The 21,874-nt window shown below is 42.6% G+C and overlaps 2 protein-coding genes across 2 annotated transcripts; both read left to right on the forward strand.

The window, feature by feature from the left end:
• Window positions 1-410: 410 nt before the first annotated feature.
• On the forward strand, window positions 411-20,356 carry LOC106593014 (E3 ubiquitin-protein ligase TRIM35). Its single transcript, XM_045709922.1, has 8 exons — window positions 411-691; window positions 14,413-14,508; window positions 14,669-14,905; window positions 15,024-15,046; window positions 15,185-15,303; window positions 15,386-15,570; window positions 16,318-16,503; window positions 19,765-20,356. The coding sequence occupies exons 1-8, from the start codon at window positions 437-439 to the stop codon at window positions 20,332-20,334; spliced, it is 1,671 nt and encodes a 556-aa protein (XP_045565878.1). The 5' UTR covers window positions 411-436; the 3' UTR covers window positions 20,335-20,356.
• LOC123731409 (zinc finger protein 239) lies at window positions 1,892-10,026 on the forward strand. Its single transcript, XM_045709927.1, has 2 exons — window positions 1,892-3,150; window positions 9,098-10,026. Exons 1-2 carry the CDS (start codon window positions 2,910-2,912, stop codon window positions 9,886-9,888), a joined length of 1,032 nt encoding a protein of 343 aa, XP_045565883.1. The 5' UTR covers window positions 1,892-2,909; the 3' UTR covers window positions 9,889-10,026.
• Window positions 20,357-21,874: the final 1,518 nt, after the last annotated feature.

The raw sequence follows: 21,874 nt of genomic DNA on the forward strand, positions 1-21,874 counted from the left end.
TCATGGAGTTACATACATACATCTAGCATTCAGTTCATGGAGTTACACACAGGTACTGATAGACACACACACTCAAACACACATACAAACACACACATACGCACCCACTCACACACACATACGCACCCATACACACACAAACACATGCATACACACACACACAAACACACATGAACACAAAATACCAATATCCCCTCCCTCCTTCAGTCTCTCCCTCCCTCTTCTCCCTCTCCCTCCCGCTCTCTCTCACAACTGTCTCCCTCTTTCACTCTCTCTCTCTCTCTCTCTCTCTCTCTCTCTCACTCTCTTTCCCTCCCTCCCTCCCTCCCTCCCTCCCTCCCTCCCTCCCTCCCTCCCTCCCTCCCTCCCTCTCTCTTTCTCTCCTCCCCTTTTCGTTCCTCTCTCCAACTTGCACTCTTGCTCAGAAAAATAAACCATGGAGGCTCTCAGACTAGAAGCTGGAGCATTAGGGTCCCTCTCAGGGGGTTCCACCCCGCTCAAGGCCCTTCTCCCTGGGGCAGAGGGCTTCGTCCTTCCCCCTGGAGATCCAGAGCTGTGCCGGGAGCATGGAGAGAAGTTTACCTTGTTCTGTGTGGATGACCTGGAGCCAGTGTGCAGTCAGTGTGGACTGACTGAGACCCACGAGGGGCACAGAGTCTACCCCATAACGGAGGCTGTACCTGACTGTAAGGTAAGAGACAGACAGACGGACAGGCAGGCAGGCACGCAGACAGACGGCAGACAGACAAGCACACAGACAGACTGGTAGACAGACAGACAAGCACACATATATACATACATACATACATACATACAGACAGACAGACAGACAGACAGACAGACAGACAGACAGACAGACAGACAGACAGACAGACAGACAGACAGACAGACAGACAGACAGACAGGTCTACAAGCTACCTACACCCCTAATTTATGTAACTTCGCATTTAAATATCTGTTCATCGAGTTTCTGCCATTTAGCAGATACTTTTATGTGGCATATCTGTGCAGTTACATAAGATAGTGTGTGTGGTTTGCACTGTATGTTTCGTAATCCACTCTGTTGTCGTTGCCATGCCACATACATACAGATGTAGCATCGTAATTTGACCAGCATTGTCGCAGCAAAAGAATCCTGCAGCAACAGGATTTGAACGTTCAGTCCATAATGTTGCTTGATCGGTGGTTAGTCTATTAGCTGGCTAATATGAGGCTACATGAAGTGTGATACTGTTAATTTAACCGTGTGTTACTGCAGGTTTTCAGTGAATTGATGTAAATCATGAAGCTCATCTGCATTTTATGTGGTGCAGGAAAATTCTCAGCAACAAAAGAGTTATGCCACTAAGATCATGAAGTGTTATTTCGGTTCCTGTCTCCATGTGCTTTGACACTTAACTGACACGTAGAGAAATATGACCTAGTCTATGAGGCCACACACACACACACACACACACACACACACACACACACACACACACACACACACACACACACACACACACACACACACACACACACACACACACACACACACACACACACACACACACACACACACACACACACAAGCACACTGGCTATCTGGCATTTCAGGCAAATGACAGATGGGCTTGTTCACTTTTAGCCCAGTGGGCTAGTGTAACTTGTTTCTTTTTTAGCAATATTATTATCTGGGTAATAATGGGGGATTCACAAAAAAGGCCTCAAGGGAAAAAATGGGCCAGTGTGGTGGCCCTTAAAATGGGCCATTGTGGGGGCCCTTAAAATGGGCCAGTGTGGGGGCCCTTAAAATGGGCCAGTGTGGGGGCCCTTTAAAATGGGCCAGTGTGGGGGCCCTTAAAATGGGCCAGTGTGGGGGCCTATTTTGGGACTGTTGGAACAGTCCCAAAATGTTTTGCAGGTCATCAATCAAGTTGTCAAGAACTTTCAAAATGTGTGAAGCAAAACACATCCCACTGTGACACTTTCTGTATGTTGAAAGTTCTATATCTTCAGTAAATTATTATTTTTTTGCAATTCGATCACTTTACAACTTCATTTTCATTACCTAAAAAAATCAAATCAAATCAAATCTCCTTCTAGCACAATACCAGTGTCTACATATGTGAAAACAGCACATTTCTACGTTTTGCAGAAGAAAAAATTAAGTAAAACATCTCTATTGATGACATCATCAAAAGTTGAAACATTTTCCAAACCTCGTTTTAGGTTTTGAAAATCGCAGTTTTTCTTACTTTTAATCCCACGCTGTGATGTCACATAGAAGCATTTTTTGGGGACTTTTCCTTTCTTTTTAATCACAGATCATAGAGAATATCATTCACGATTGACAGCGATGATGGCATATTTTGAAAGTAGGTAGGCCAAATTTTGTGTTTGAGGGTATAAAAATACAAACATTTCTTCAAGTCAATGTGTGTAAGAAATTATGACACCATTTATTTATTATTTTTTGTGCACTGGCAACAACAAAAAAACTGTCACTAAACCACTGTTTAAAGAGAGTACCAAGTAGAACATAATTATATACAGTCTCCAATCTTTATATAATTTTTTAAAAGGCCGACAGGATTTCAGTTCTCCCGGTCTCTGGCCCACACTCCAGTACAGTAGGTGGCGGTAATGCATCATTACACTTTGACTGCCACCCGCAGATAAACCCCGAAGAAGTAGAAGGAGCTTGTCAGCCAGCCCCGTAGCTTGCTAGCCAACATAGCCGGAACATTGTAGCTCTTTAGACGGTTTCGGTGAATGGGAAGTTGCTGTGTTTGAAACACACGTCTGTCGTATCTACTAGTTACCCCGTTTAATTGCATATTTACGTTGTTAGTCATCTAGCTGGCTGGTTAAGTTAGCACTAGGCTAGTTGTTTATGCTAACTAACTAGCTAGCTAACATCCCCGACCATGAGCTCACTAAACTACTCCCCCACTGCCAAAGAACAGGTCTGCTGGACGGAGAAAGAGGGTCTGTGGCTTAATATTGTCGTGAAAGAAGAGGAGGAAGAGGAGGACGTCACAGTGAAAGGAGATACAGAAGCGTTCAGAGTGAAAGAGGGGGATGTCGTTTTTGGAGTGAAGGAGCAGGGGGAGGTTACTGTCACATTGGAAAATGAGGAAGACAAAACTGGAGATCTGATGAACGCCGGTAAGTAACTAGTGGGGTGATGATAATGAGCTAAAATAACCTTTAATGTTCTGTTTAGAGGCGAATTGGCTCTGACAGCCAAAAACTCAATCTAAACGTGAATCGGTTCTCAATTGCGGTACAGTTCTAGAAACATAAATCCCTCTACTTTCATATCACATCAAGATAATTAACCAAATGATAAATATACACTTACTGTACACCAGAGGAGGCTGGTGGGAGGATCTATAGGAGGACAGGCTCATTGTAATGGCTGTAATGGAATAAATGGAACGGTATTAAACATATAGAAACCACCTTCGGATCCATTCCAGCCATTACAATGAGCCCGTCCTCCTATAGCTCCTTCCACCAGCCTCCACTACTGTACACTGTTTTAACCACAGTGAATGATAGAGGTCTTTAGTGGCCAAAAGACTATTAGTATGGGCAGAGCCATTGAAGGCTTCCATCATTTCAATGTAGTCAACTGGGTGGGACTTCCAACTTCATTGGCTGAAACCTCCTGGTGACCCAGTTGGAGTCACGTCCAACCGGGTCATCAGGTGGGATCAGCCAATCGTGAAGAAGAAAATGGACTACTTCAAAATGGAGATAGCCTCAATGGCGCTGCCCATAAGGCTGTCACAGACACTATAATGGCACAGATACAATGAGGAATCCTCTGTCTTCTGTTTACACACAGGTGTTAGGAGACACAGATAGCTAATTAGCACAGGTAGTCCACTCTGTCTTCTGTTTACACACAGGTGTTAGGAGACACAGATAGCTAATTAGCACAGGTAGGCCACTCTGTTTTCCGGCTGTTTTCTGTAAACACCCTCTGTAACATGGCGATGGCCGTGTGGGAACCCTCACCCTCACTGTAACCTTTTTTCATTTTTTATATAATTTCTTGCTGATATGAAAATTAAGGTCCTTATGCTTCCAAAACCGTACCACAAACGATGCATGTTAATGTTCAGACCGAGCATCTGGCCTCTTAACAAAACTCCCCCGTACAGAAGACGCCTTCATCCAATGACTCTTATCAAATTTTATTGGTCACACATTTAGCAGATGTTATTGCGGGTGTAGTGAAAAGCTTGTGTTTCTAGCTCCAACAGTGCAGTAGTATCTAACAATTCACAACAACAATAATACACACACATCTAAAAGTAAAAGAATGGAATTCTGTGTAATATAATGGAACTGAGAGTCATGATCAAGTCCTTGACGGTTGATGAAGAAAACAATACATTATTCAAATACTGAGCTAGCCTATAGTGTACGCTCACAAAATGGAGGAATTCTATACAATTGCTCAGAGAAAGATATTCTCAAAGGTAGTATGTACCGGAGCGCCAAGTCGAGGTCCAAGAGGCTCCTAAACAGCTTCTACCCCCAAGCCATAAGACTCCTGAACAGCTAATCAAATGGCTGCCCAGCCCCCCCACCCCCTCTTCTACACTGCTGCTACTCTCTGTTATTATCTATGCATAGTCACTTTAATAACTCTACCTACATGTACATATTACCTCGACACCGGTGCCCCCGCACATTGACTCTGTACCGGTGCCCCCGCACATTGACTCTGTACCGGTGCCCCCGCACATTGACTCTGTACCGGTGCCACCGCACATTGACTCTGTACCGGTGCCACCGCACATTGACTCTGTACCGGTGCCACCGCACATTGACTCTGTACCGGTGCCACCGCACATTGACTCTGTACCGGTGCCCCGCACATTGACTCTGTACCGGTGCCACCGCACATTGACTCTGTACCGGTGCCACCGCACATTGACTCTGTACCAGTGCCCCCTGTTTATAGCTCCACTATTGTTATTTACTGCTGCTGCTCTTTAATTATTTGTTATTCTTATCTCATACTTTTTTTGTTGTAGGTATTTTCTTAAAACTGCATTGTTGGTTAAGGGCTTGTAGGTAAGCATTTCACTGTTGTATTCGGTGCATGTGACAAATACAATTTGATTTTCATTTTATTCGTAAAAAGTTAGGGGTCAGAATTATGGACATCTCTGTTTTCATTACCTTTCAATACCTCACATTGTGAGAATAACGGCACTGAGCCTTTTTCTAAAATGTGTTTCTAAAAAGTGTTGTTTTGAGGGATCTTTGACTAATTCCTCCATACAGAATCCTTCCAGATCTTTGACTAATTCCTCCATACAGAATCCTTCCGGATCTTTGACTAATTCCTCCATACAGAATCCTTCCAGATCTTTAACTAATTCCTCCATACAGAATCCTTCCAGATCTTTGACTAATTCCTCCATACAGAATCCTTCCAGATCTTTGACTAATTCCTCCATAAAGAATCCTTCCGGATCTTTGACTAATTCCTCCATAAAGAATCCTTCCAGATCTTTGACTAATTCCTCCATACAGAATCCTTCCAGATCTTTGACTAATTCCTCCATACAGAATCCTTCCAGATCTTTGACTAATTCCTCCATACAGAATCCTTCCGGATCTTTGACTAATTCCTCCATACAGAATCCTTCCAGATCTTTAACTAATTCCTCCATACAGAATCCTTCCAGATCTTTGACTAATTCCTCCATACAGAATCCTTCCAAATCTTTGACTAATTCCTCCATACAGAATCCTTCCAGATCTTTAACTAATTCCTCCATACAGAATCCTTCCAGATCTTTAACTAATTCCTCCATACAGAATCCTTCCAGATCTTTAACTAATTCCTCCATACAGAATCCTTCCAGATCTTTAACTAATTCCTCCATACAGAATCCTTCCAGATCTTTGACTAATTCCTCCATAAAGAATCCTTCCGGATCTTTGACTAATTCCTCCATACAGAATCCTTCCAGATCTTTAACTAATTCCTCCATACAGAATCCTTCCAGATCTTTGACTAATTCCTCCATAAAGAATCCTTCCGGATCTTTGACTAATTCCTCCATACAGAATCCTTCCAGATCTTTGACTAATTCCTCCATACAGAATCCTTCCAGATCTTTGACTAATTCCTCCATACAGAATCCTTCCAGATCTTTGACTAATTCCTCCATACAGAATCCTTCCAGATCTTTGACTAATTCCTCCATACAGAATCCTTCCAGACCTGTGAAATCTTTTTGTCTCTTATGGGCTGTCCTTATCAATCCAAACCACAGGTTTTCAATACATTTCAAGTCATTGAGATGGATTGAAACAACATTTGAGATTTTGAGGCCAATTATACATTTATTTACAGATTTTGATGTGTGCTTGGGGTTATTGTCTTGCTGGAAGATCCACTTGCAGCCAAGTGTCAGCCTCCTGGCAGAGGCAACAAGGTTTTTGGCTAAAATGTCCTGGTAATATGTGAAGTACCAGGATATGATGCCGTTGACCTTAACAAGGGCCCCAGTGGAAGCAAAATAGCCCCATAACATAAAATATCCACCACCATATTTTACAGTAGCTATGGGGATATTTTCTGCTCTAATTTCGACGCCAAACCCACCACTGGCGTACGTGGCCAAACGGCTCTATTTTCATGTCATCCCATACATGTAAACGCCTGGAGTTTTCTAACCAGCTTTGGCACTTGGATTGGAACTGGTGCTTTGGTCAGATGACCAGTGGTATTGAGAACAGAGGTGTCTATTTCAGGAATTGAAAACTGAGATGCCTATAATTTTGACCCCTTCCTTTTTGAGAATGTGTTATTACTTGTTAAACAAAATCTCTTTCTCTGAGCAACTGTAATAGTATAAAATAATATAATTTCCCAAATTTCTCTCAGTATTTTAATGATTTATTGTAGACAGTCATTATTGTTCATCTTTATCCGCGGTGTACACACTTTAACACAAACTCTGCAGTTTGCCCATGAGAGCAAAATTATTGTATATGTTTTTAAACATTATTTAATGAATTTGTTTTTAAAATCTCAATGGTGTTATTCGTTTTTTAGTTATCAGGTAATGGTCCGATCTGATTTGAAATCTCCAAGATACTATATCATGTCTATTATTACAAGAGGTTGTATTTTATTGCCAAATTATGAAGAGGACCGAATCAGGAAAAGGAAGGATTATTTTGATATGGATTAAATGTTAAAAATTAAACAACAGGTTATTGAATTTAAGCAATAAGGCATAAGAACATTTCTATTCAATAACACAAACTAAAATATCAACTAATACATGGTCTTTCTGATACCACTGTCTAACAGATATAGAGCAGGCATCAACCAGTCTTTAGCTCTATTTCTGATACCACTGTCTAACAGATATAGAGCAGGCATCAACCAGTCGTTAGCTCTATTTCTGATACCACTGTCTAACAGATATAGAGCAGGCATCAACCAGTCGTTAGCTCTATTTCTGATACCACTGTCTAACAGATATAGAGCAGGCATCAGCCAGTCTTTAGTTCTATTTCTGATACCACTGTCTAACAGATATAGAGCAGGCATCAACCAGTCGTTAGCTCTATTTCTGATACCACTGTCTAACAGATATAGAGCAGGCATCAACCAGTCGTTAGCTCTATTTCTGATACCACTGTCTAACAGATATAGAGCAGGCATCAGCCAGTCTTTAGTTCTATTTCTGATACCACTGTCTAACAGATATAGAGCAGGCATCAGCCAGTCTTTAGTTCTATTTCTGAGGTTGAGAGGAGAAAAAGCTTCTGTAAGCATAGTTTCTAGTCAAGCACACTGGTTGTCCATTCTAAACAGAAATGATTTCTATGCTGGCAGTCTAATCTTCTTTTCCCTTGCTAGCTAGCCAACTAAAGCTAACACAGTCGCATCAAGTTCACCTTTGTTTATTTGTTATATAAACATGATGAACGTGGGGTAAACAGTGCCATTTATTTTTTATTTAACCTTTTTATTTAACTAGGCAAGTCAGTTAAGAACAAATTCTTATTTACAATGACGGCCTACACCGGCAATAAGATGCTTCCTTACAGGTTTATCTCTTGACAGTGCAACAATACTATAAAATTAAATGAGATAGAAACAGAATTTTGCAAGAATATATTGCAGAATATAATAGAAGATAGTCAACTAATTAAAAACTGATATTTCCAACCTGGGCCGGGGTATTGTGCAGTAGACTGTGTTAGTAGTGGGACATTGAGCAGTATAATGAATGAAAATACCATTCACTTAGGCATTTTGATCGATGTACGGATCAATTAAGTTCATGTCTTATCATAATCTTGTGCAAATCAATACATTTTCTAGTTAGTTCAATACATTTAGTTGATTTCCTACTATGATCAATACATTTTCTAATGTTGCTGAATTCTGTTTTAATGTCTGTAATCCGTGATTCCGTTCTGCACATCGGAGATTTGATTGGGTCTTACAGATGGCAAGGTTTATACAATTCCCCTCTGTTTCATACCAAATGTTAGGCAAGAAGCATGGGGTAAAAATGGAGATTAGTTTATGAATTGCCAGGCTGGGCTGTGGGACAGTGGATGCGTAGGGATAATTCAAATAGAACTATTAAAGCGATGCATCAGGATTTTAGCAACGAGGCCCTTTATCTACTCCCTAGAGGCAGATGAACTTGTGAATACCATTTTTATGTCTCTCTGTCAAGTATGAAGGAAGTTAGTTAGTTTATGCTAGCATGCTAGCAGATACTATAGACTTCCAGTGATTATGCTAACGCTAGTTAGCAATTGCGCTACGGCTACTTAGAAACTTCCGTCAAACTGCATGCATAGACATACAAATGGTATCCATGAGTTCATCTGACTCTGGGGAAGTAGATATTGTGAAAATTCCGAAATATCCCTTTAACAGGCATTACCTGTTGATTATTGTGAATAACTAACAGCGATCAACCAATCACCATCCAGGATCCAAATGTACCGTTTGGGATCTAGTCTGGATTAAACCTCATAGGAAGACAGTTTAATCATGTGGAGGTTTCATTTCAGTTTAACTAAATACTCTGTTTGTCTTTGGCAGGAGAGAGGCCAGACTTTCCCTCTGACAGTGGGAAGAGTCCCTCAGGGGAACCAGACCCAGAGACACCCAAACCAGTGAGACCACACCACTGCTCCCACTGCGGAAAGAGTTTTACCTGGTTATCAAAGCTGAAAGAGCACGAGAGAACACACACTGGAGAAAAGCCTTACCAATGTGCCATTTGTGGAAAGACTTTTACCCAGTTAGGGGGCTTTCAATATCATGAGCGGACACACAGACAAAAAAATACCTACCACTGCTCTCAGAATGGAAAAACATTTACCCAGTTAGGGAACCTGAAAAAGAATGAGAGAATACACACACAGGGAGAGAAGACAAACCACTGTTCCCAGTGCGGAAAGAGTTTTAAATGGTTATCAAAGCTGAAAGAGCACGAGAGGACTCACACAGGAGAAAAACCTTTCCAATGCTCCCATTGTGAAAAGAAATTTAACCAGTCATCGCATCTGAAAGAGCATGAGAGAATACACTCTGGAGAGAAGCCTTTCCAATGTTCTCAGTGTGGAAAGGGTTTTACCTGGTTATGGAACCTGAAAACACACGAGAGGACACACACAGGAGAAAAGCCGTACGAATGCTCCCTGTGTGGAAAGACTTTTACCCAGTTAGGGGGGTTTAAATATCACGAGAGAACACACACAGAAAAAAAGACCTACCACTGCTCTCTGTGTGAAAAGACATTTACCCGGTTAGGGAACCTAAAAAAGCATGAGACGATACACACACAGGAAGAGAAGGCTCCCAGTGCAGAAAGACTTTTAGTCAGTTAGGGAACCTGAAAGAGTATGAAATAACACATACAGTGGGGGGGGAAAGTATTTGATCCCCTGCTGATTTTGTACGTTTGCCCACTTACAAAGAAATTATCAGTCTATAATTTTAATAGTAGGTTTATTTGAACAGTGAGAGACAGAATAACAAAATAAAACAGAAAAATGCATGTCAAAAATGTTATAAAATGATTTGCATTTTAATGAGGGAAATAAGTATTTGACCCCTCTGCAAAACATGACTTAGTACTTGGTGGCAAAACCCTTGTTGGCAATCACAGAGGTCAGACGTTTCTTGTAGTTGGCCACCAGGTTTGCACACATCTCAGGAGGGATTTTGTCCCACTCCTCTTTGCAGATCTTCTCCAAGTCATTAAGGTTTCGAGGCTGACGTTTGGCAACTCGAACCTTCAGCTCCCTCCACAGATTTTCTATGGGATTAAGGTCTGGAGACTGGCTAGGCCACTCCAGGACCTTAATGTGCTTCTTCTTGAGCCACTCCTTTGTTGCCTTGGCCATGTGTTTTGGGTCATTGTCATGCTGGAATACCCATCCACGACCCATTTTCAATGCCCTGGCTGAGGGAAGGAGGTTCTCACCCAAGATTTGACAGTACATGGACCCGTCCATCGTCCCTTTGATGCGGTGAAGTTGTCATGTCCCCTTAGCAGAAAAACACCCCCAAAGCATAATGTTTCCACCTCCATGTTTGATGGTGGGGATGGTCTTCTTGGGGTCATAGGCAGCATTGCTCCTCCTCCAAACATGGCGAGTTGAGTTGATGTCAAAGAGCTCCATTTTGGTCTCCACTGACCACAACACTCACCAGTTGTCCTCTGAGTCATTCAGATGTTCATTGGCAAACTTCAGACGGGCATGTATATGTATTCTTGAGCAGGGGGGACCTTGCGGGCGCTGCAGGATTTCAGTCCTTCACGGCGTAGTGTGTTACCAATTGTTTTCTTGGTGACTATGGTCCCAGCTGCCTTGATATCATTGACAAGATCCTCCCGTGTAGTTCTGGGCTGATTCCTCACCGTTCTCATGATCATTGCAACTCCACGAGGTGAGATCTTGCATGGAGCCCCAGGCCGAGGGATATTGACAGTTCTTTTGTGTTTCTTCCATTTGCGAATAATCGCACCAAATGTTGTCACCTTGTCACCAAGCTGCTTTGTGATGGTCTTGTAGCCCATTCCAGCCTTGTGTAGGTCTACAATCTTGTCCCTGACATCCTTGGAGAGCTCTTTGGTCTTGTCCATGGTGGAGAGTTTGGAATCTGATTGATTGATTGCTTCTGTGGACAGGTGTCTTTTTTACAGGTAACAAGCTGCGGTTAGGAGCACTCCCTTTAAGAGTGTGCTCCTAATCTCAGCTCGTTACCTGTATAAAAGACACCTGGGAGCCAGAAATCTTTCTGATTGAGAGGGGGTCAAATACTTATTTCCCTCATTAAAATGCAAATCAATTTATAACATTTCTGACATGCGTTTGTCTGGATATTTTTGTTGTTCTGTCTCTCACTGTTCAAATAAACCTTCCATTAAAATTATAGACTGATCCTTTCTTTGTCAGTGGGCAAACGTACAAAATCAGCAGGGGATCAAATACTTTTTCCCCCCACTGTACAGGATAGAAGCCAGGGGAGAATTGGCCATCTGGCAAATGCCAGATGGGCTGGACCATTTTTTACTGGGTGGGGTGGTCAAAATTGACACACATTTTTTTTATATATTAAAATACAAAAATGAAAAAGGTGACATGGCCTGCGGCCCATGGGCCTGTTAATATATATTTGTACGATTTTTGGGCAATTTCTCAGTTATACTAATGAGCCTTTGGCTGCAGTAGAACCTTCACTGGGCAACGCGGCATCAGCAAAGAGACGTGCTCCAACTGTCATCAGTTGGGCAGCCAATATAGACTGTCATCAGTTGGGCAGCCAATATAGACTGTCATCAGTTGGGCATCCAGTATAGACTGTCATCAGTAAGACAGCCAATATGGACTGTCATCGGTAAGACAGTCAAGATCATGGATCGTAATAAAGGATGAAGGCTACAACCTCTGGCTGTTGTAACTAAGGATATTACAGTAGCACAAGGCTACAACCTTCTCTGGCTGTTGTAACTAAGGATATTACAGTAGCACAAGGCTACAACCTTCTCTGGCTGTTGTAACTAAGGATATTACAGTAGCACAAGGCTACAACCTTCTCTGGCTGTTGTAACTAAGGATATTACAGTAGCACAAGGCTACAACCTTCTCTGGCTGTTGTAACTAAGGATATTACAGTAGCACAAGACTACAACCTTCTCTGGCTGTTGTAACTAAGGATATTACAGTAGCACAAGGCTACAACCTTCTCTGGCTGTTGTAACTAAGGATATTACAGTAGCACAAGGCTACAACCTTCTCTGGCTGTTGTAACTAAGGATATTACAGTAGCAGAAGGCTACAACCTTCTCTGGCTGTTGTAAGTAAGGATATTGCAGAAGCAGGGCATTGTATTGGGGAAAAACAATCTGCGTTTTAACCACACGTTTACATTTGTGATGACGTAATCTTTATAGTTATGCTGCCATATCTTAGCCTGAGATGCTGAAAAAGAACACTACTATTTTGACTGCTTGTCTGTTCCCTGTGTTTGTAATGATGCTGAAAACAGAACATTAAATTACTATTTAGACTGCCTGTCTGTGTCTTGCTTGTATGGAAAATGCTGCCGAGATCGCTGTATGCAGCGAAACCTTTTGTTTTAGAAGTGGAATTGACAACTTTTTTTGGTTTGCTTTTTTGTCATATAAACTCTCCAAACAGCCTACCCGACTGCTTGGAGGTGTCCGCATGGTCCCAAACCACACGTCAACGTTTTTTTGTATCACATTCCAATGATAAAACTGGAGGGAGACAAAAATGCAATTTCTCAATGTGAGGGGGACATGTCCCCCCCCCTCCGTCCCTAGTGAAAGTTGCGCCCCTGGCTGCATGTAACTCCCCACCTGAGTTTTGCATTGGGGAAAAACAATCTGCGTAACCCAGGCTACAACTGTTATTTTGCTTCTCAATGATCATGCAAGTGAAGTACCACACAATTTGATGGACGGCACATTTATTTAAATTCTCCAGAGTCCCACCTCTGGGCAGCCACTCCATAGCCGGTAAGCAGAGCTTGACAGTGGCGAGTTCATTTTGCATGGCCCGGTGCCCTGGATGGGTGGAGTTTGTACATTTTAGAACATTCCATTGGTCCTTAAGTGAAATCTCCACCCACCGGGGCCCTGGGGTTCTACTAAACTAACAAATGCAATGGTGTTAAGCTGGTCATACCATGGATCATTTAGCTATTTGATTTAGAGTTTTAGGACCCCTGTAGGTATATAATTGAATTTGTCCTTTACTACTATATCCCATAGAAACACATTGAATAACACATTCATAAATGGCAAGACGTGTCTGTCATATACAGCGCATTCGGAACGTATTCAGACCCCTTGACTTTTTACATATTTTGTTATGTTACAGCCTTATTCAAAAAGGCATTAAATAAATACAAATTCTCAGCAATCAACACACAATGCCCCATAATGACAAAGCGAAAACAGGTTTTTAGAAATGTTTGCAAATGTATAAAAAAAGATACCTTATTTACATAAGTATTGAGACCTTTTGCTATGAGACTCAAAATTGAGGCACCTAAATACTCAGACCATGAGACACAATATTCTCTGGTCTGATGAAACCAAGATTGAACTCTTTGGCCTGAATGTCAAGCGTCACATCTGGAGGAAACCTGACACCATCCCTATGGTGAAGCATGGAGGTGGCAGCATCATGCTGTGGGGATATTTTTCAGCGGCAGGGACTGGGACTCGTCAGGATCGAGGAAAAAATGACAGAGCACAGTACAGAGAGATTCTTGATGAAAACCTGCTCCATAGCACTCAGGACCTGACTGCAGCGAAGGTTCACCTTCCAACAGGACAACGACACTAAGCACACAGCCAAGGCAACGCAGGAGTGGCTTCGGGACAAGTCTGAATGTCCTTGAATGGCCCGGCCAGAGCCCGGACTTGAACCAGATCGAACATCTCTGGTGAGAGTTTGCCATTTCCTCATTCATATAATGAGGGATCCTGTTTTCTGCTAACAACGTCTGCAGTACCGCGGTCGGCCTTGACTTTCCGTGGCTTCAATGAGGGAATCGTTCTCCCCTGAGTATGCTGCGTCGTTAAGAAACATACAAACATCTCTTTTCCACAAAATATATGTTGACATTTTTTGAAACTATTTTGCATTGGGGAGGTAGATAAAGTGTTTATCATAGTCAATCGCCTTTGTATTTTTTTTATTTGGTTTATTTGGATGGGGACAAACACATTGACACATCGAACAACAATCGTCCGATGCATTGCACTGAACTATTACTAGCAAATGTTCAACACTAGTCGCTATGAAAAAAAAAAAAGTATACATCTATTGTATTGTGATACGCTGGTTGTCATTCTTCCTACTGCCCACCAGGGGGAGCTGAACACTTCACTGGGGAAGCTGCTAGGGAAGAGCAGGAGGTTTGAGAAGGTTACGCGGATCTTTGAACACGCCTCCCAACACAACCAGGTACGACTTGCATTGTCGGTCTGTCAATGAATCAATCACAACTAAACAATCGCTGTATTTATAAAGCCCCTTTTACATGAGTTGTCACAAATCAGCTGTCACAAAGTTATCACATCTGTGCACCCTGCCTCCCCCCTACGTTCCTCCGTCCCTCCCCCAGAGCCATGCCCAGCAGACAGAGAGACAGATAAAGGAGGAGTTTGAGAAGCTGCACCAGTTCCTGAGAGAGGAGGAGGGGGCCAGGCTAGCAAGGCTGAGGGAGGAAGAGGAGGAGAGGAATAGAGTGATGAAGGAGAAGAGAGAGAGAATGGGAAAAGAGATGGAGCTGCTGGCTAAAACCATCCGAGAGATCGAGGAAGAGATGAAGGAAGACAGGGATGACATCGCCTTTCTGCAGGTGTGTGTGTGTGTGTGTGTGTGTGTGTGTGTGTGTGTGTGTGTGTGTGTGTGTGTGTGTGTGTGATGGCATACTGTGCATTGGCATAAATGTGATAAGACATTGCTTTGTCTTCCAGAATTACCAGGAGACAGTAAAGAGGTATGCAGACTATCTCTCTCTCTCTCTCTCGCTCGCTCTGTGCTTCTCTTTTTGTTTTCTTTTAGGGAACAAATCATACACAAACACACACAGAGCCCTGTAACAGAATAGAGAGTGTGTGTGTGTGTGTGTGTGTAGGACGTGGCAGAGTCATGGGGAGCCAGAGGAGGTGTGTGGTCCTCTGATAGACGTGTCTAAACACCTGACCAACCTCCGCTACACCGTCTGGAACGACATGCTGCACATAACCCCTTACAGTGAGTCTGGGGGGAGGGACGGAGTGGTGTGTGTCCTATCTCCCCCTCTCACTTTCCCTGTCCCACAACCCCTCCCTTCCAGCTCCAGTAACCCTGGACCCGACCACGTCCTGCCCATCTCTGGTCCTCTCCCCTGGGCTAACCTCTGTCCAGCTGGGAAAGGAGAGGATCCAGATCCAGCCCGCTAACCCGGAGAGATTTGACCCGATCAACTGCACTCTGGGCTGGGAAGGATTCAGCGCCGGCACCCACTGCTGGACAGTGGAGGTGGGGTACTCACTGACTGAGGATGGGTTCCAAATGGCACACTGTTCACTATTTGGTGCTTTTGACCAGGGCCCATAAACACACACACTGATGGAGGTTCTTGGTGCTTTTGACCAGGGCCCATACACACACACTGATGGAGGTTCTTGGTGCTTTTGACAAGGGCCCATAAACACACACTGATGGAGGTTCTTGGTGCTTTTGACAAGGGCCCATAAACACACACTGATGGAGGTTCTTGGTGCTTTTGACCAGGGCCCATAAACACACACACTGATGGAGGTTCTTGGTGCTTTTGACAAGGGCCCATAAACACACACTGATGGAGTTTCTTGGTGCTTTTGACCAGGGCCCATAAACACACACACTGATGGAGTTTCTTGGTGCTTTTGACCAGGGCCCATAAACACACACACTGATGGAGGTTCTTGGTGCTTTTGACCAGGGCCCATAAACACACACACTGATGGAGGTTCTTGGTGCTTTTGACCAGGGCCCATAAACACACACACTGATGGAGGTTCTTGGTGCTTTTGACCAGGGCCCATAAACACACACACTGATGGAGGTTCTTGGTGCTTTTGACCAGGGCCCATAAACACACACACTGATGGAGGTTCTTTATTGATGGTATTGGAGGAATATTATATATATCTGTATTTCAGGAATGTTACTTTGTCGGTACAATTCAAAATATAATTTTAAGTATACATGAGTATAATAATAACAAATATATCCTGCTTCAAGGTTGGAGAGAGCAGCAACTGGACAGTTGGTGTGGCCAGCCAATCGGTGCGTAGGAGGGAGGAGTTTGAGGCGTGTCCGGAGGAGGGGCTATGGACCCTCAGCCTACGGAATGGGACGTACCGTGCCATGACCACACCCTGTACCACCCTCCCTCTGGACTGGTCCCACCCCTTTCACAGGATCAAGGTGGGGCAATAGTTAGATAAGAGGGTGTACTTGAGAGAGGGGGAGGCACACCCATAAGTATTAGAATAGAATAAAATAGATTTAGTTAACCGCTCTAGGGTAGGGGGCAGTATTTGCACGGCCGGATAAAAAACGTACCCGATTTAATCTGGTTATTACTACTGCCCAGAAACTAGAATATGCATATAATTATTGGCTTTGGATAGAAAACACCCTAAAGTTTCTAAAACTGTTTGAATGGTGTCTGTGAGCAGGGGCGAAAATCTGATATCAACTTTGGGGGGGACAATTACATGACATTTTCTCAAGAGCAATTCCTGAGGGGGACACCAAAAGTAGTGCTGTAACACATAGCCTACATTGTAATATGGTAAATGTATATTAAGGAACCAAAGAAATAAGGTGTTTGCCGTACTCCTAACTACCGGTACCCAAAACTACACAACTACTCACAACAGCAATACCATTGCCTTTAACAAATCTTAGTTCAGTCACCAGTTTAAGTTGAGACTGGGGGTATCCATGGCATTTTCCAATTATGTTCCTATTTTACAAGTAAAAAAAATGGAGAACCTTTCATAATGTTGCCAAACAAAGACTCAACAAACTTACCTGAGACTCCCTGTCTCTGCCAGTCTGTCCCTGCATATCTGTCCCCAACTCTGCTGTCTGTGTGCCATCTGTTGCCTGCTCTGCCTAATGACATCATTGTGAAACATTTCCATTAGAATTTCATTTCTTTCTTATGAACATTTTATCAACTAGTCTTTGAGATATTAGGCTACTAGGGTTCTTACTTTGCGTTTTGGTGTACTGAAAAATACTCTGATGTCCGTCTTTTATTTTTCTGCCATTTTTCTACCTGGCTGGCTGGCTACACACACACACAGTGTGTAGGTTATTTACAGTAGGAGATGGGCTTCTATCATCTTATCTTTTATCATTCTATTTGGGCTTCGATCTAAAAGGTAGCTAGCAAATTTGAAACGGATTAAAATGACAAGAGTTGACAGCTGTATGAGTTCACACAACATATGCTGCAACCTTTTGTAATTTTAATAGTTTCTTTCATATTGGCTGGCTTCCAACAATAGCTGAATTTGCAAAGCTAGCGAGCACCAATTCAGTTTCAGTGGTGTTTGCTATAATCTTTGCTACCCGGGTTAAATAAAATAAATAAATAAAAGTTCCCTTGCGACAATTTAGCTTTTGCAACGAGACCATTAAATATATTTAAGACAATGGTAGAAGAGAGTGTAGTTCTGTTCAGTTTGGACTTCAGTTTATCGCTAACCTTATCACAGGGACTTTGAAGCACTAACTTACATCATCTGCATGCTGATCTCGGAATAAATTGACGATAGCAAAGATTCCATCTTTGACGAGGCCACATAAATGGAATAGGTACTAGCTAGCTTAATAGTTAATATTTGCGCGCTAGCTCTGCATATTCAGCTAGTGTGTGTGCGCGATTGACTGGATTAACCTCACGTCAGTTACGTTCATTGAGTGCCTTTCAGACAGTGGCTACGACCCCTCTGTTACCTTGCCAGTGGATCAAACCATTGTGAGGAAAAGGGTGGGGGGGTTGCAATCTTTTGAAACTTAAAAACGCGCTATTAAGTGTCTATAATCAGCACAATTGCTTTCATTGTGTATTTTTAATATTATTTAAATTACATAGTTATGTTTCAGTGATATATTGGGGGGGACAAATCATATTTTTCCCAGGATGGGGGGGTCGTGTCCCCGCAGTCCCCCCAGGGATTTCCGCCCCTGTCTGTGAGTATAACAGAACTCATATGGCAGGCAAAAACCTGAGAAGATTCCTTACAGGAAGCGCCCTCTCTGACCATTTCTTGGGCTTCTACACTCTCTTTATTGAAAACTGAGGATCTCTGCTGTAACGTGACACTTCCTACGGCTCCCATAGGCTCTCAGAAGGCGGCAAAACGCTGAATGATGTCTTTGCAGGCCCTAGCTGAAAAACAGTAGCGCATTTGGATAATGGTCGATCAGAGAACAATGAGACTGAGGCGCGTGCACGAGGCGACACCATGTTTTTATTTTTTCGTCTTTGAACGTAAACAGGGTTTCCCGGTCGGAATATTATCGCTTTTTTACAAGAAAAATCGCATAAAAATTGATTTTAAACAGCGGTTGACATGCTTCAAAGTACGGTAATGGAATATTTAGAATTTTTTTGTCACGAAGCGCGTCACCCTTCGGATAGTGTCTTGAACGCACGAACAAAACAGAGGATATTTGAACATAACTATGGATTATTTTGAACCAAACCAACATTTGTTATTGAAGTAGAAGTCCTGGGAGTGCATTCTGACGAAGAACAGCAAAGGTAATCCAATTTTTCTAATAGTAAATCGGAGTTTGGTGAGGGCCAAACTTGGTGGGTGTCAAATTAGCTAGCCCATGATGGCTGGGCTATCTACTCAGAATATTGCAAAATGTGCTTTTGCCGAAAAGCTATTTTAAAATCGGACATAGCGATTGCATAAAGGAGTTCTGTATTTATAATTCTTAAAATAATTATGTTTTTTGTGAACGTTTATCGTGAGTAATTTAGTAAATTCACCGGAAGTTTGCGGTGGGTATGCTAGTTCTGAACGTCACATGCTAATGTAAAAAGCTGGTTTTTGATATAAATATGAACTTGATTGAACAAAACATGCATGTATTGTATAACATAATGTCCTAGAAGTGTCATCTAATGAAGATCATCAAAGGTTAGTGCTGCATTTAGCTGTGGTTTGGGTTTATGTGACATTATATGCTAGCTTGAAAAATGGGTGTCTGATTATTTCTGGCTGGGTACTCTGCTGACATAATCTAATGTTTTGTTTTCATTGTAAAGCCTTTTTGAAATCGGACAGTGTGGTTAGATTAACGAGAGTCTTGTCTTTAAAATGGTGTAAAATAGTCATATGTTTGAGAAATTGAAGTAATAGCATTTCTAAGGTATTTGAATAACGCGCCACGGGATTCCACTGGCTGTTGAGTAGGTGGGACGATTTCGTCCCACATACCCTAGAGAGGTTCATTAACTGTTGACCCTGTGTGTCTAACTTAGTCTTCTGTTTCTGTAGTTTTACCTTGTAAGAAAGAGCGCCAACAACAGCTTTCCTTTTTTCTTCATTTATAATTTGTTACAGATAATCCATCTTCTCCTTGCCTGAAGGGGACATACAATAACCAATTTCCATTTAGTGCCTAATGGACAATGACGTTTTATGTTATCTTTAGATGTTTCTGGACTGGGAGGAGGGTCAGGTGGAATTCTGGGACGCGATGAGGGACAAACTCCTGTTCACCTTCACGCACCGCTTCACAGAGACGCTGTATCCGTACTTCGAGAGCAGCTGTTCTAAGTGCTGGCTAGTGGTGTTACCCCAGAGAGTGTATGTGGAGGTAAAGCTAGATCCTATCCCTGAGGATGACGATGGAGACCAGATCCCACACGACGGATCATCCAATGAGGGAGAGGATACCAAGATTAGATCCACTGACGACAGCAAGCTGACAGAAACCGGATCCCCTGTCGAAGCCCAGATCTCAATGACCGGATCTCCCAAGATCTCAACCACTGACCAGAACCACGAGACAAGATCCCCTGACAAAACGTCAAACACCGGATCCGCTCAAATGATGGGCCGGATCCCAAAGACTAAATCCACCGGAAAGGGAAAGGGCAAGATCCCACACACTGGATCCGCTGTTCAGAAGCAGATTACCAACACCAGATCCAATGGAAGCTACCACATCACAAAGGATAGGCCGCTAGTCCAGGTCAGGAGGACAGGATCCACTGAATGATCCACTGAGAGATCCACTGAGAGATCCACAACCAACAACACAGAGATCAAGTTGCCCTGCAGCCCAGCCCAGATCATCCAACACACAAGAGATCACCCAACACAGACTAGATCCCCTACCTCCACAGACTAGATCTCCTACCTCCACAAACTAGATCCCCCTACCTCCACAAACTAGATCCCCTACCTCCACAGACTAGATCCCCTACCTCCAGACTAGATCTCCTACTTCCACAGACTAGATCCCCTACCTTCAGACTAGATCCCCTACCTTCACAGACTAGGTCCCCTACCTCCACAGACTAGATCCCCTATCTCCATAGACTAGATCTCCTTCCTCCACAGACTAGATCCCCTACCTCCATAGACTAGATCTCCTACCTCCACAGACTAGATCCCCTACCTTCACAGACTAGATTTCCTACCTCCACAGACTAGATCCCCTAGATCTGCTGTCATTGACTAGATCACCTAACACACTATATTTGAGATCTCTTACAAGCATTTCTGCGTAATGTTGTAATACACAGTGTATTATAGTGGAGGTAATGTAGTACTACACACATGGTTGAGTGTATTATAGTGGAGGTAATGTAGTAATACACACATGGTTGAGTATATTATAGTGGAGGTAATGTAGTAATATACACATGGTTGAGTGTATTATAGTGGAGGTAATATTGTAATATACACATGGTTGAGTATATTATAGGGGAGGCAATGTAGTAATACACACATGGTTGAGTATATTATAGTGGAGGTAATGTAGTAATATACACATGGTTGAGTGTATTATAGTGGAGGTAATGTAGTAATACACACATGGTTGAGTATATTATAGTGGAGGTAATGTAGTAATATACACATGGTTGAGTGTATTATAGTGGAGGTAATATTGTAATATACACATGGTTGAGTATATTATAGGGGAGGCAATGTAGTAATACACACATGGTTGAGTATATTATAGTGGAGGTAATGTAGTAATATACACATGGTTGAGTGTATTATAGTGGAGGTAATGTTGTAATACACACATGGTTGAGTATATTATAGTGGAGGTAATGTAGTAATAAACACATGGTTGAGTGTATTATAGTGGAGGTAATGTTGTAATACACACATTGTTTAGTGTATTATAGTGGAGGTAATGCTGTAATATACACATGGTTGAGTATATTATAGTGGAGGTAATGTAGTAATACACACATGGTTGAGTATATTATAGTGGAGGTAATGTAGTAATACACACATGGTTGAGTGTATTATAGTGGAGGTAATGTTGTAATACACACATTGTTGAGGTTATTATAGTGGAAAAAATGCTGTAATACACACATGGTTGAGGGAGGGAGGGAGCGAGGATTGAGAGAGGGAGGGCGAGCTGGAGGAGGAAGAGAAGGACATTGGTCAATAGTATCCAAAGTAGACTCGACGGACAGAAGCTGCTCTCAAAATTGAACAATTAGATTGCTTCTCCTCTCCTTCCTCACCCTCTCCTCCCTTCTTACCTTCTGCTAGCTCCACCACAAACACCACCC

This window comes from Salmo salar, chromosome ssa02 (assembly GCF_905237065.1).
Source record: "Salmo salar chromosome ssa02, Ssal_v3.1, whole genome shotgun sequence".
Taxonomy (NCBI): domain Eukaryota; kingdom Metazoa; phylum Chordata; class Actinopteri; order Salmoniformes; family Salmonidae; genus Salmo; species Salmo salar.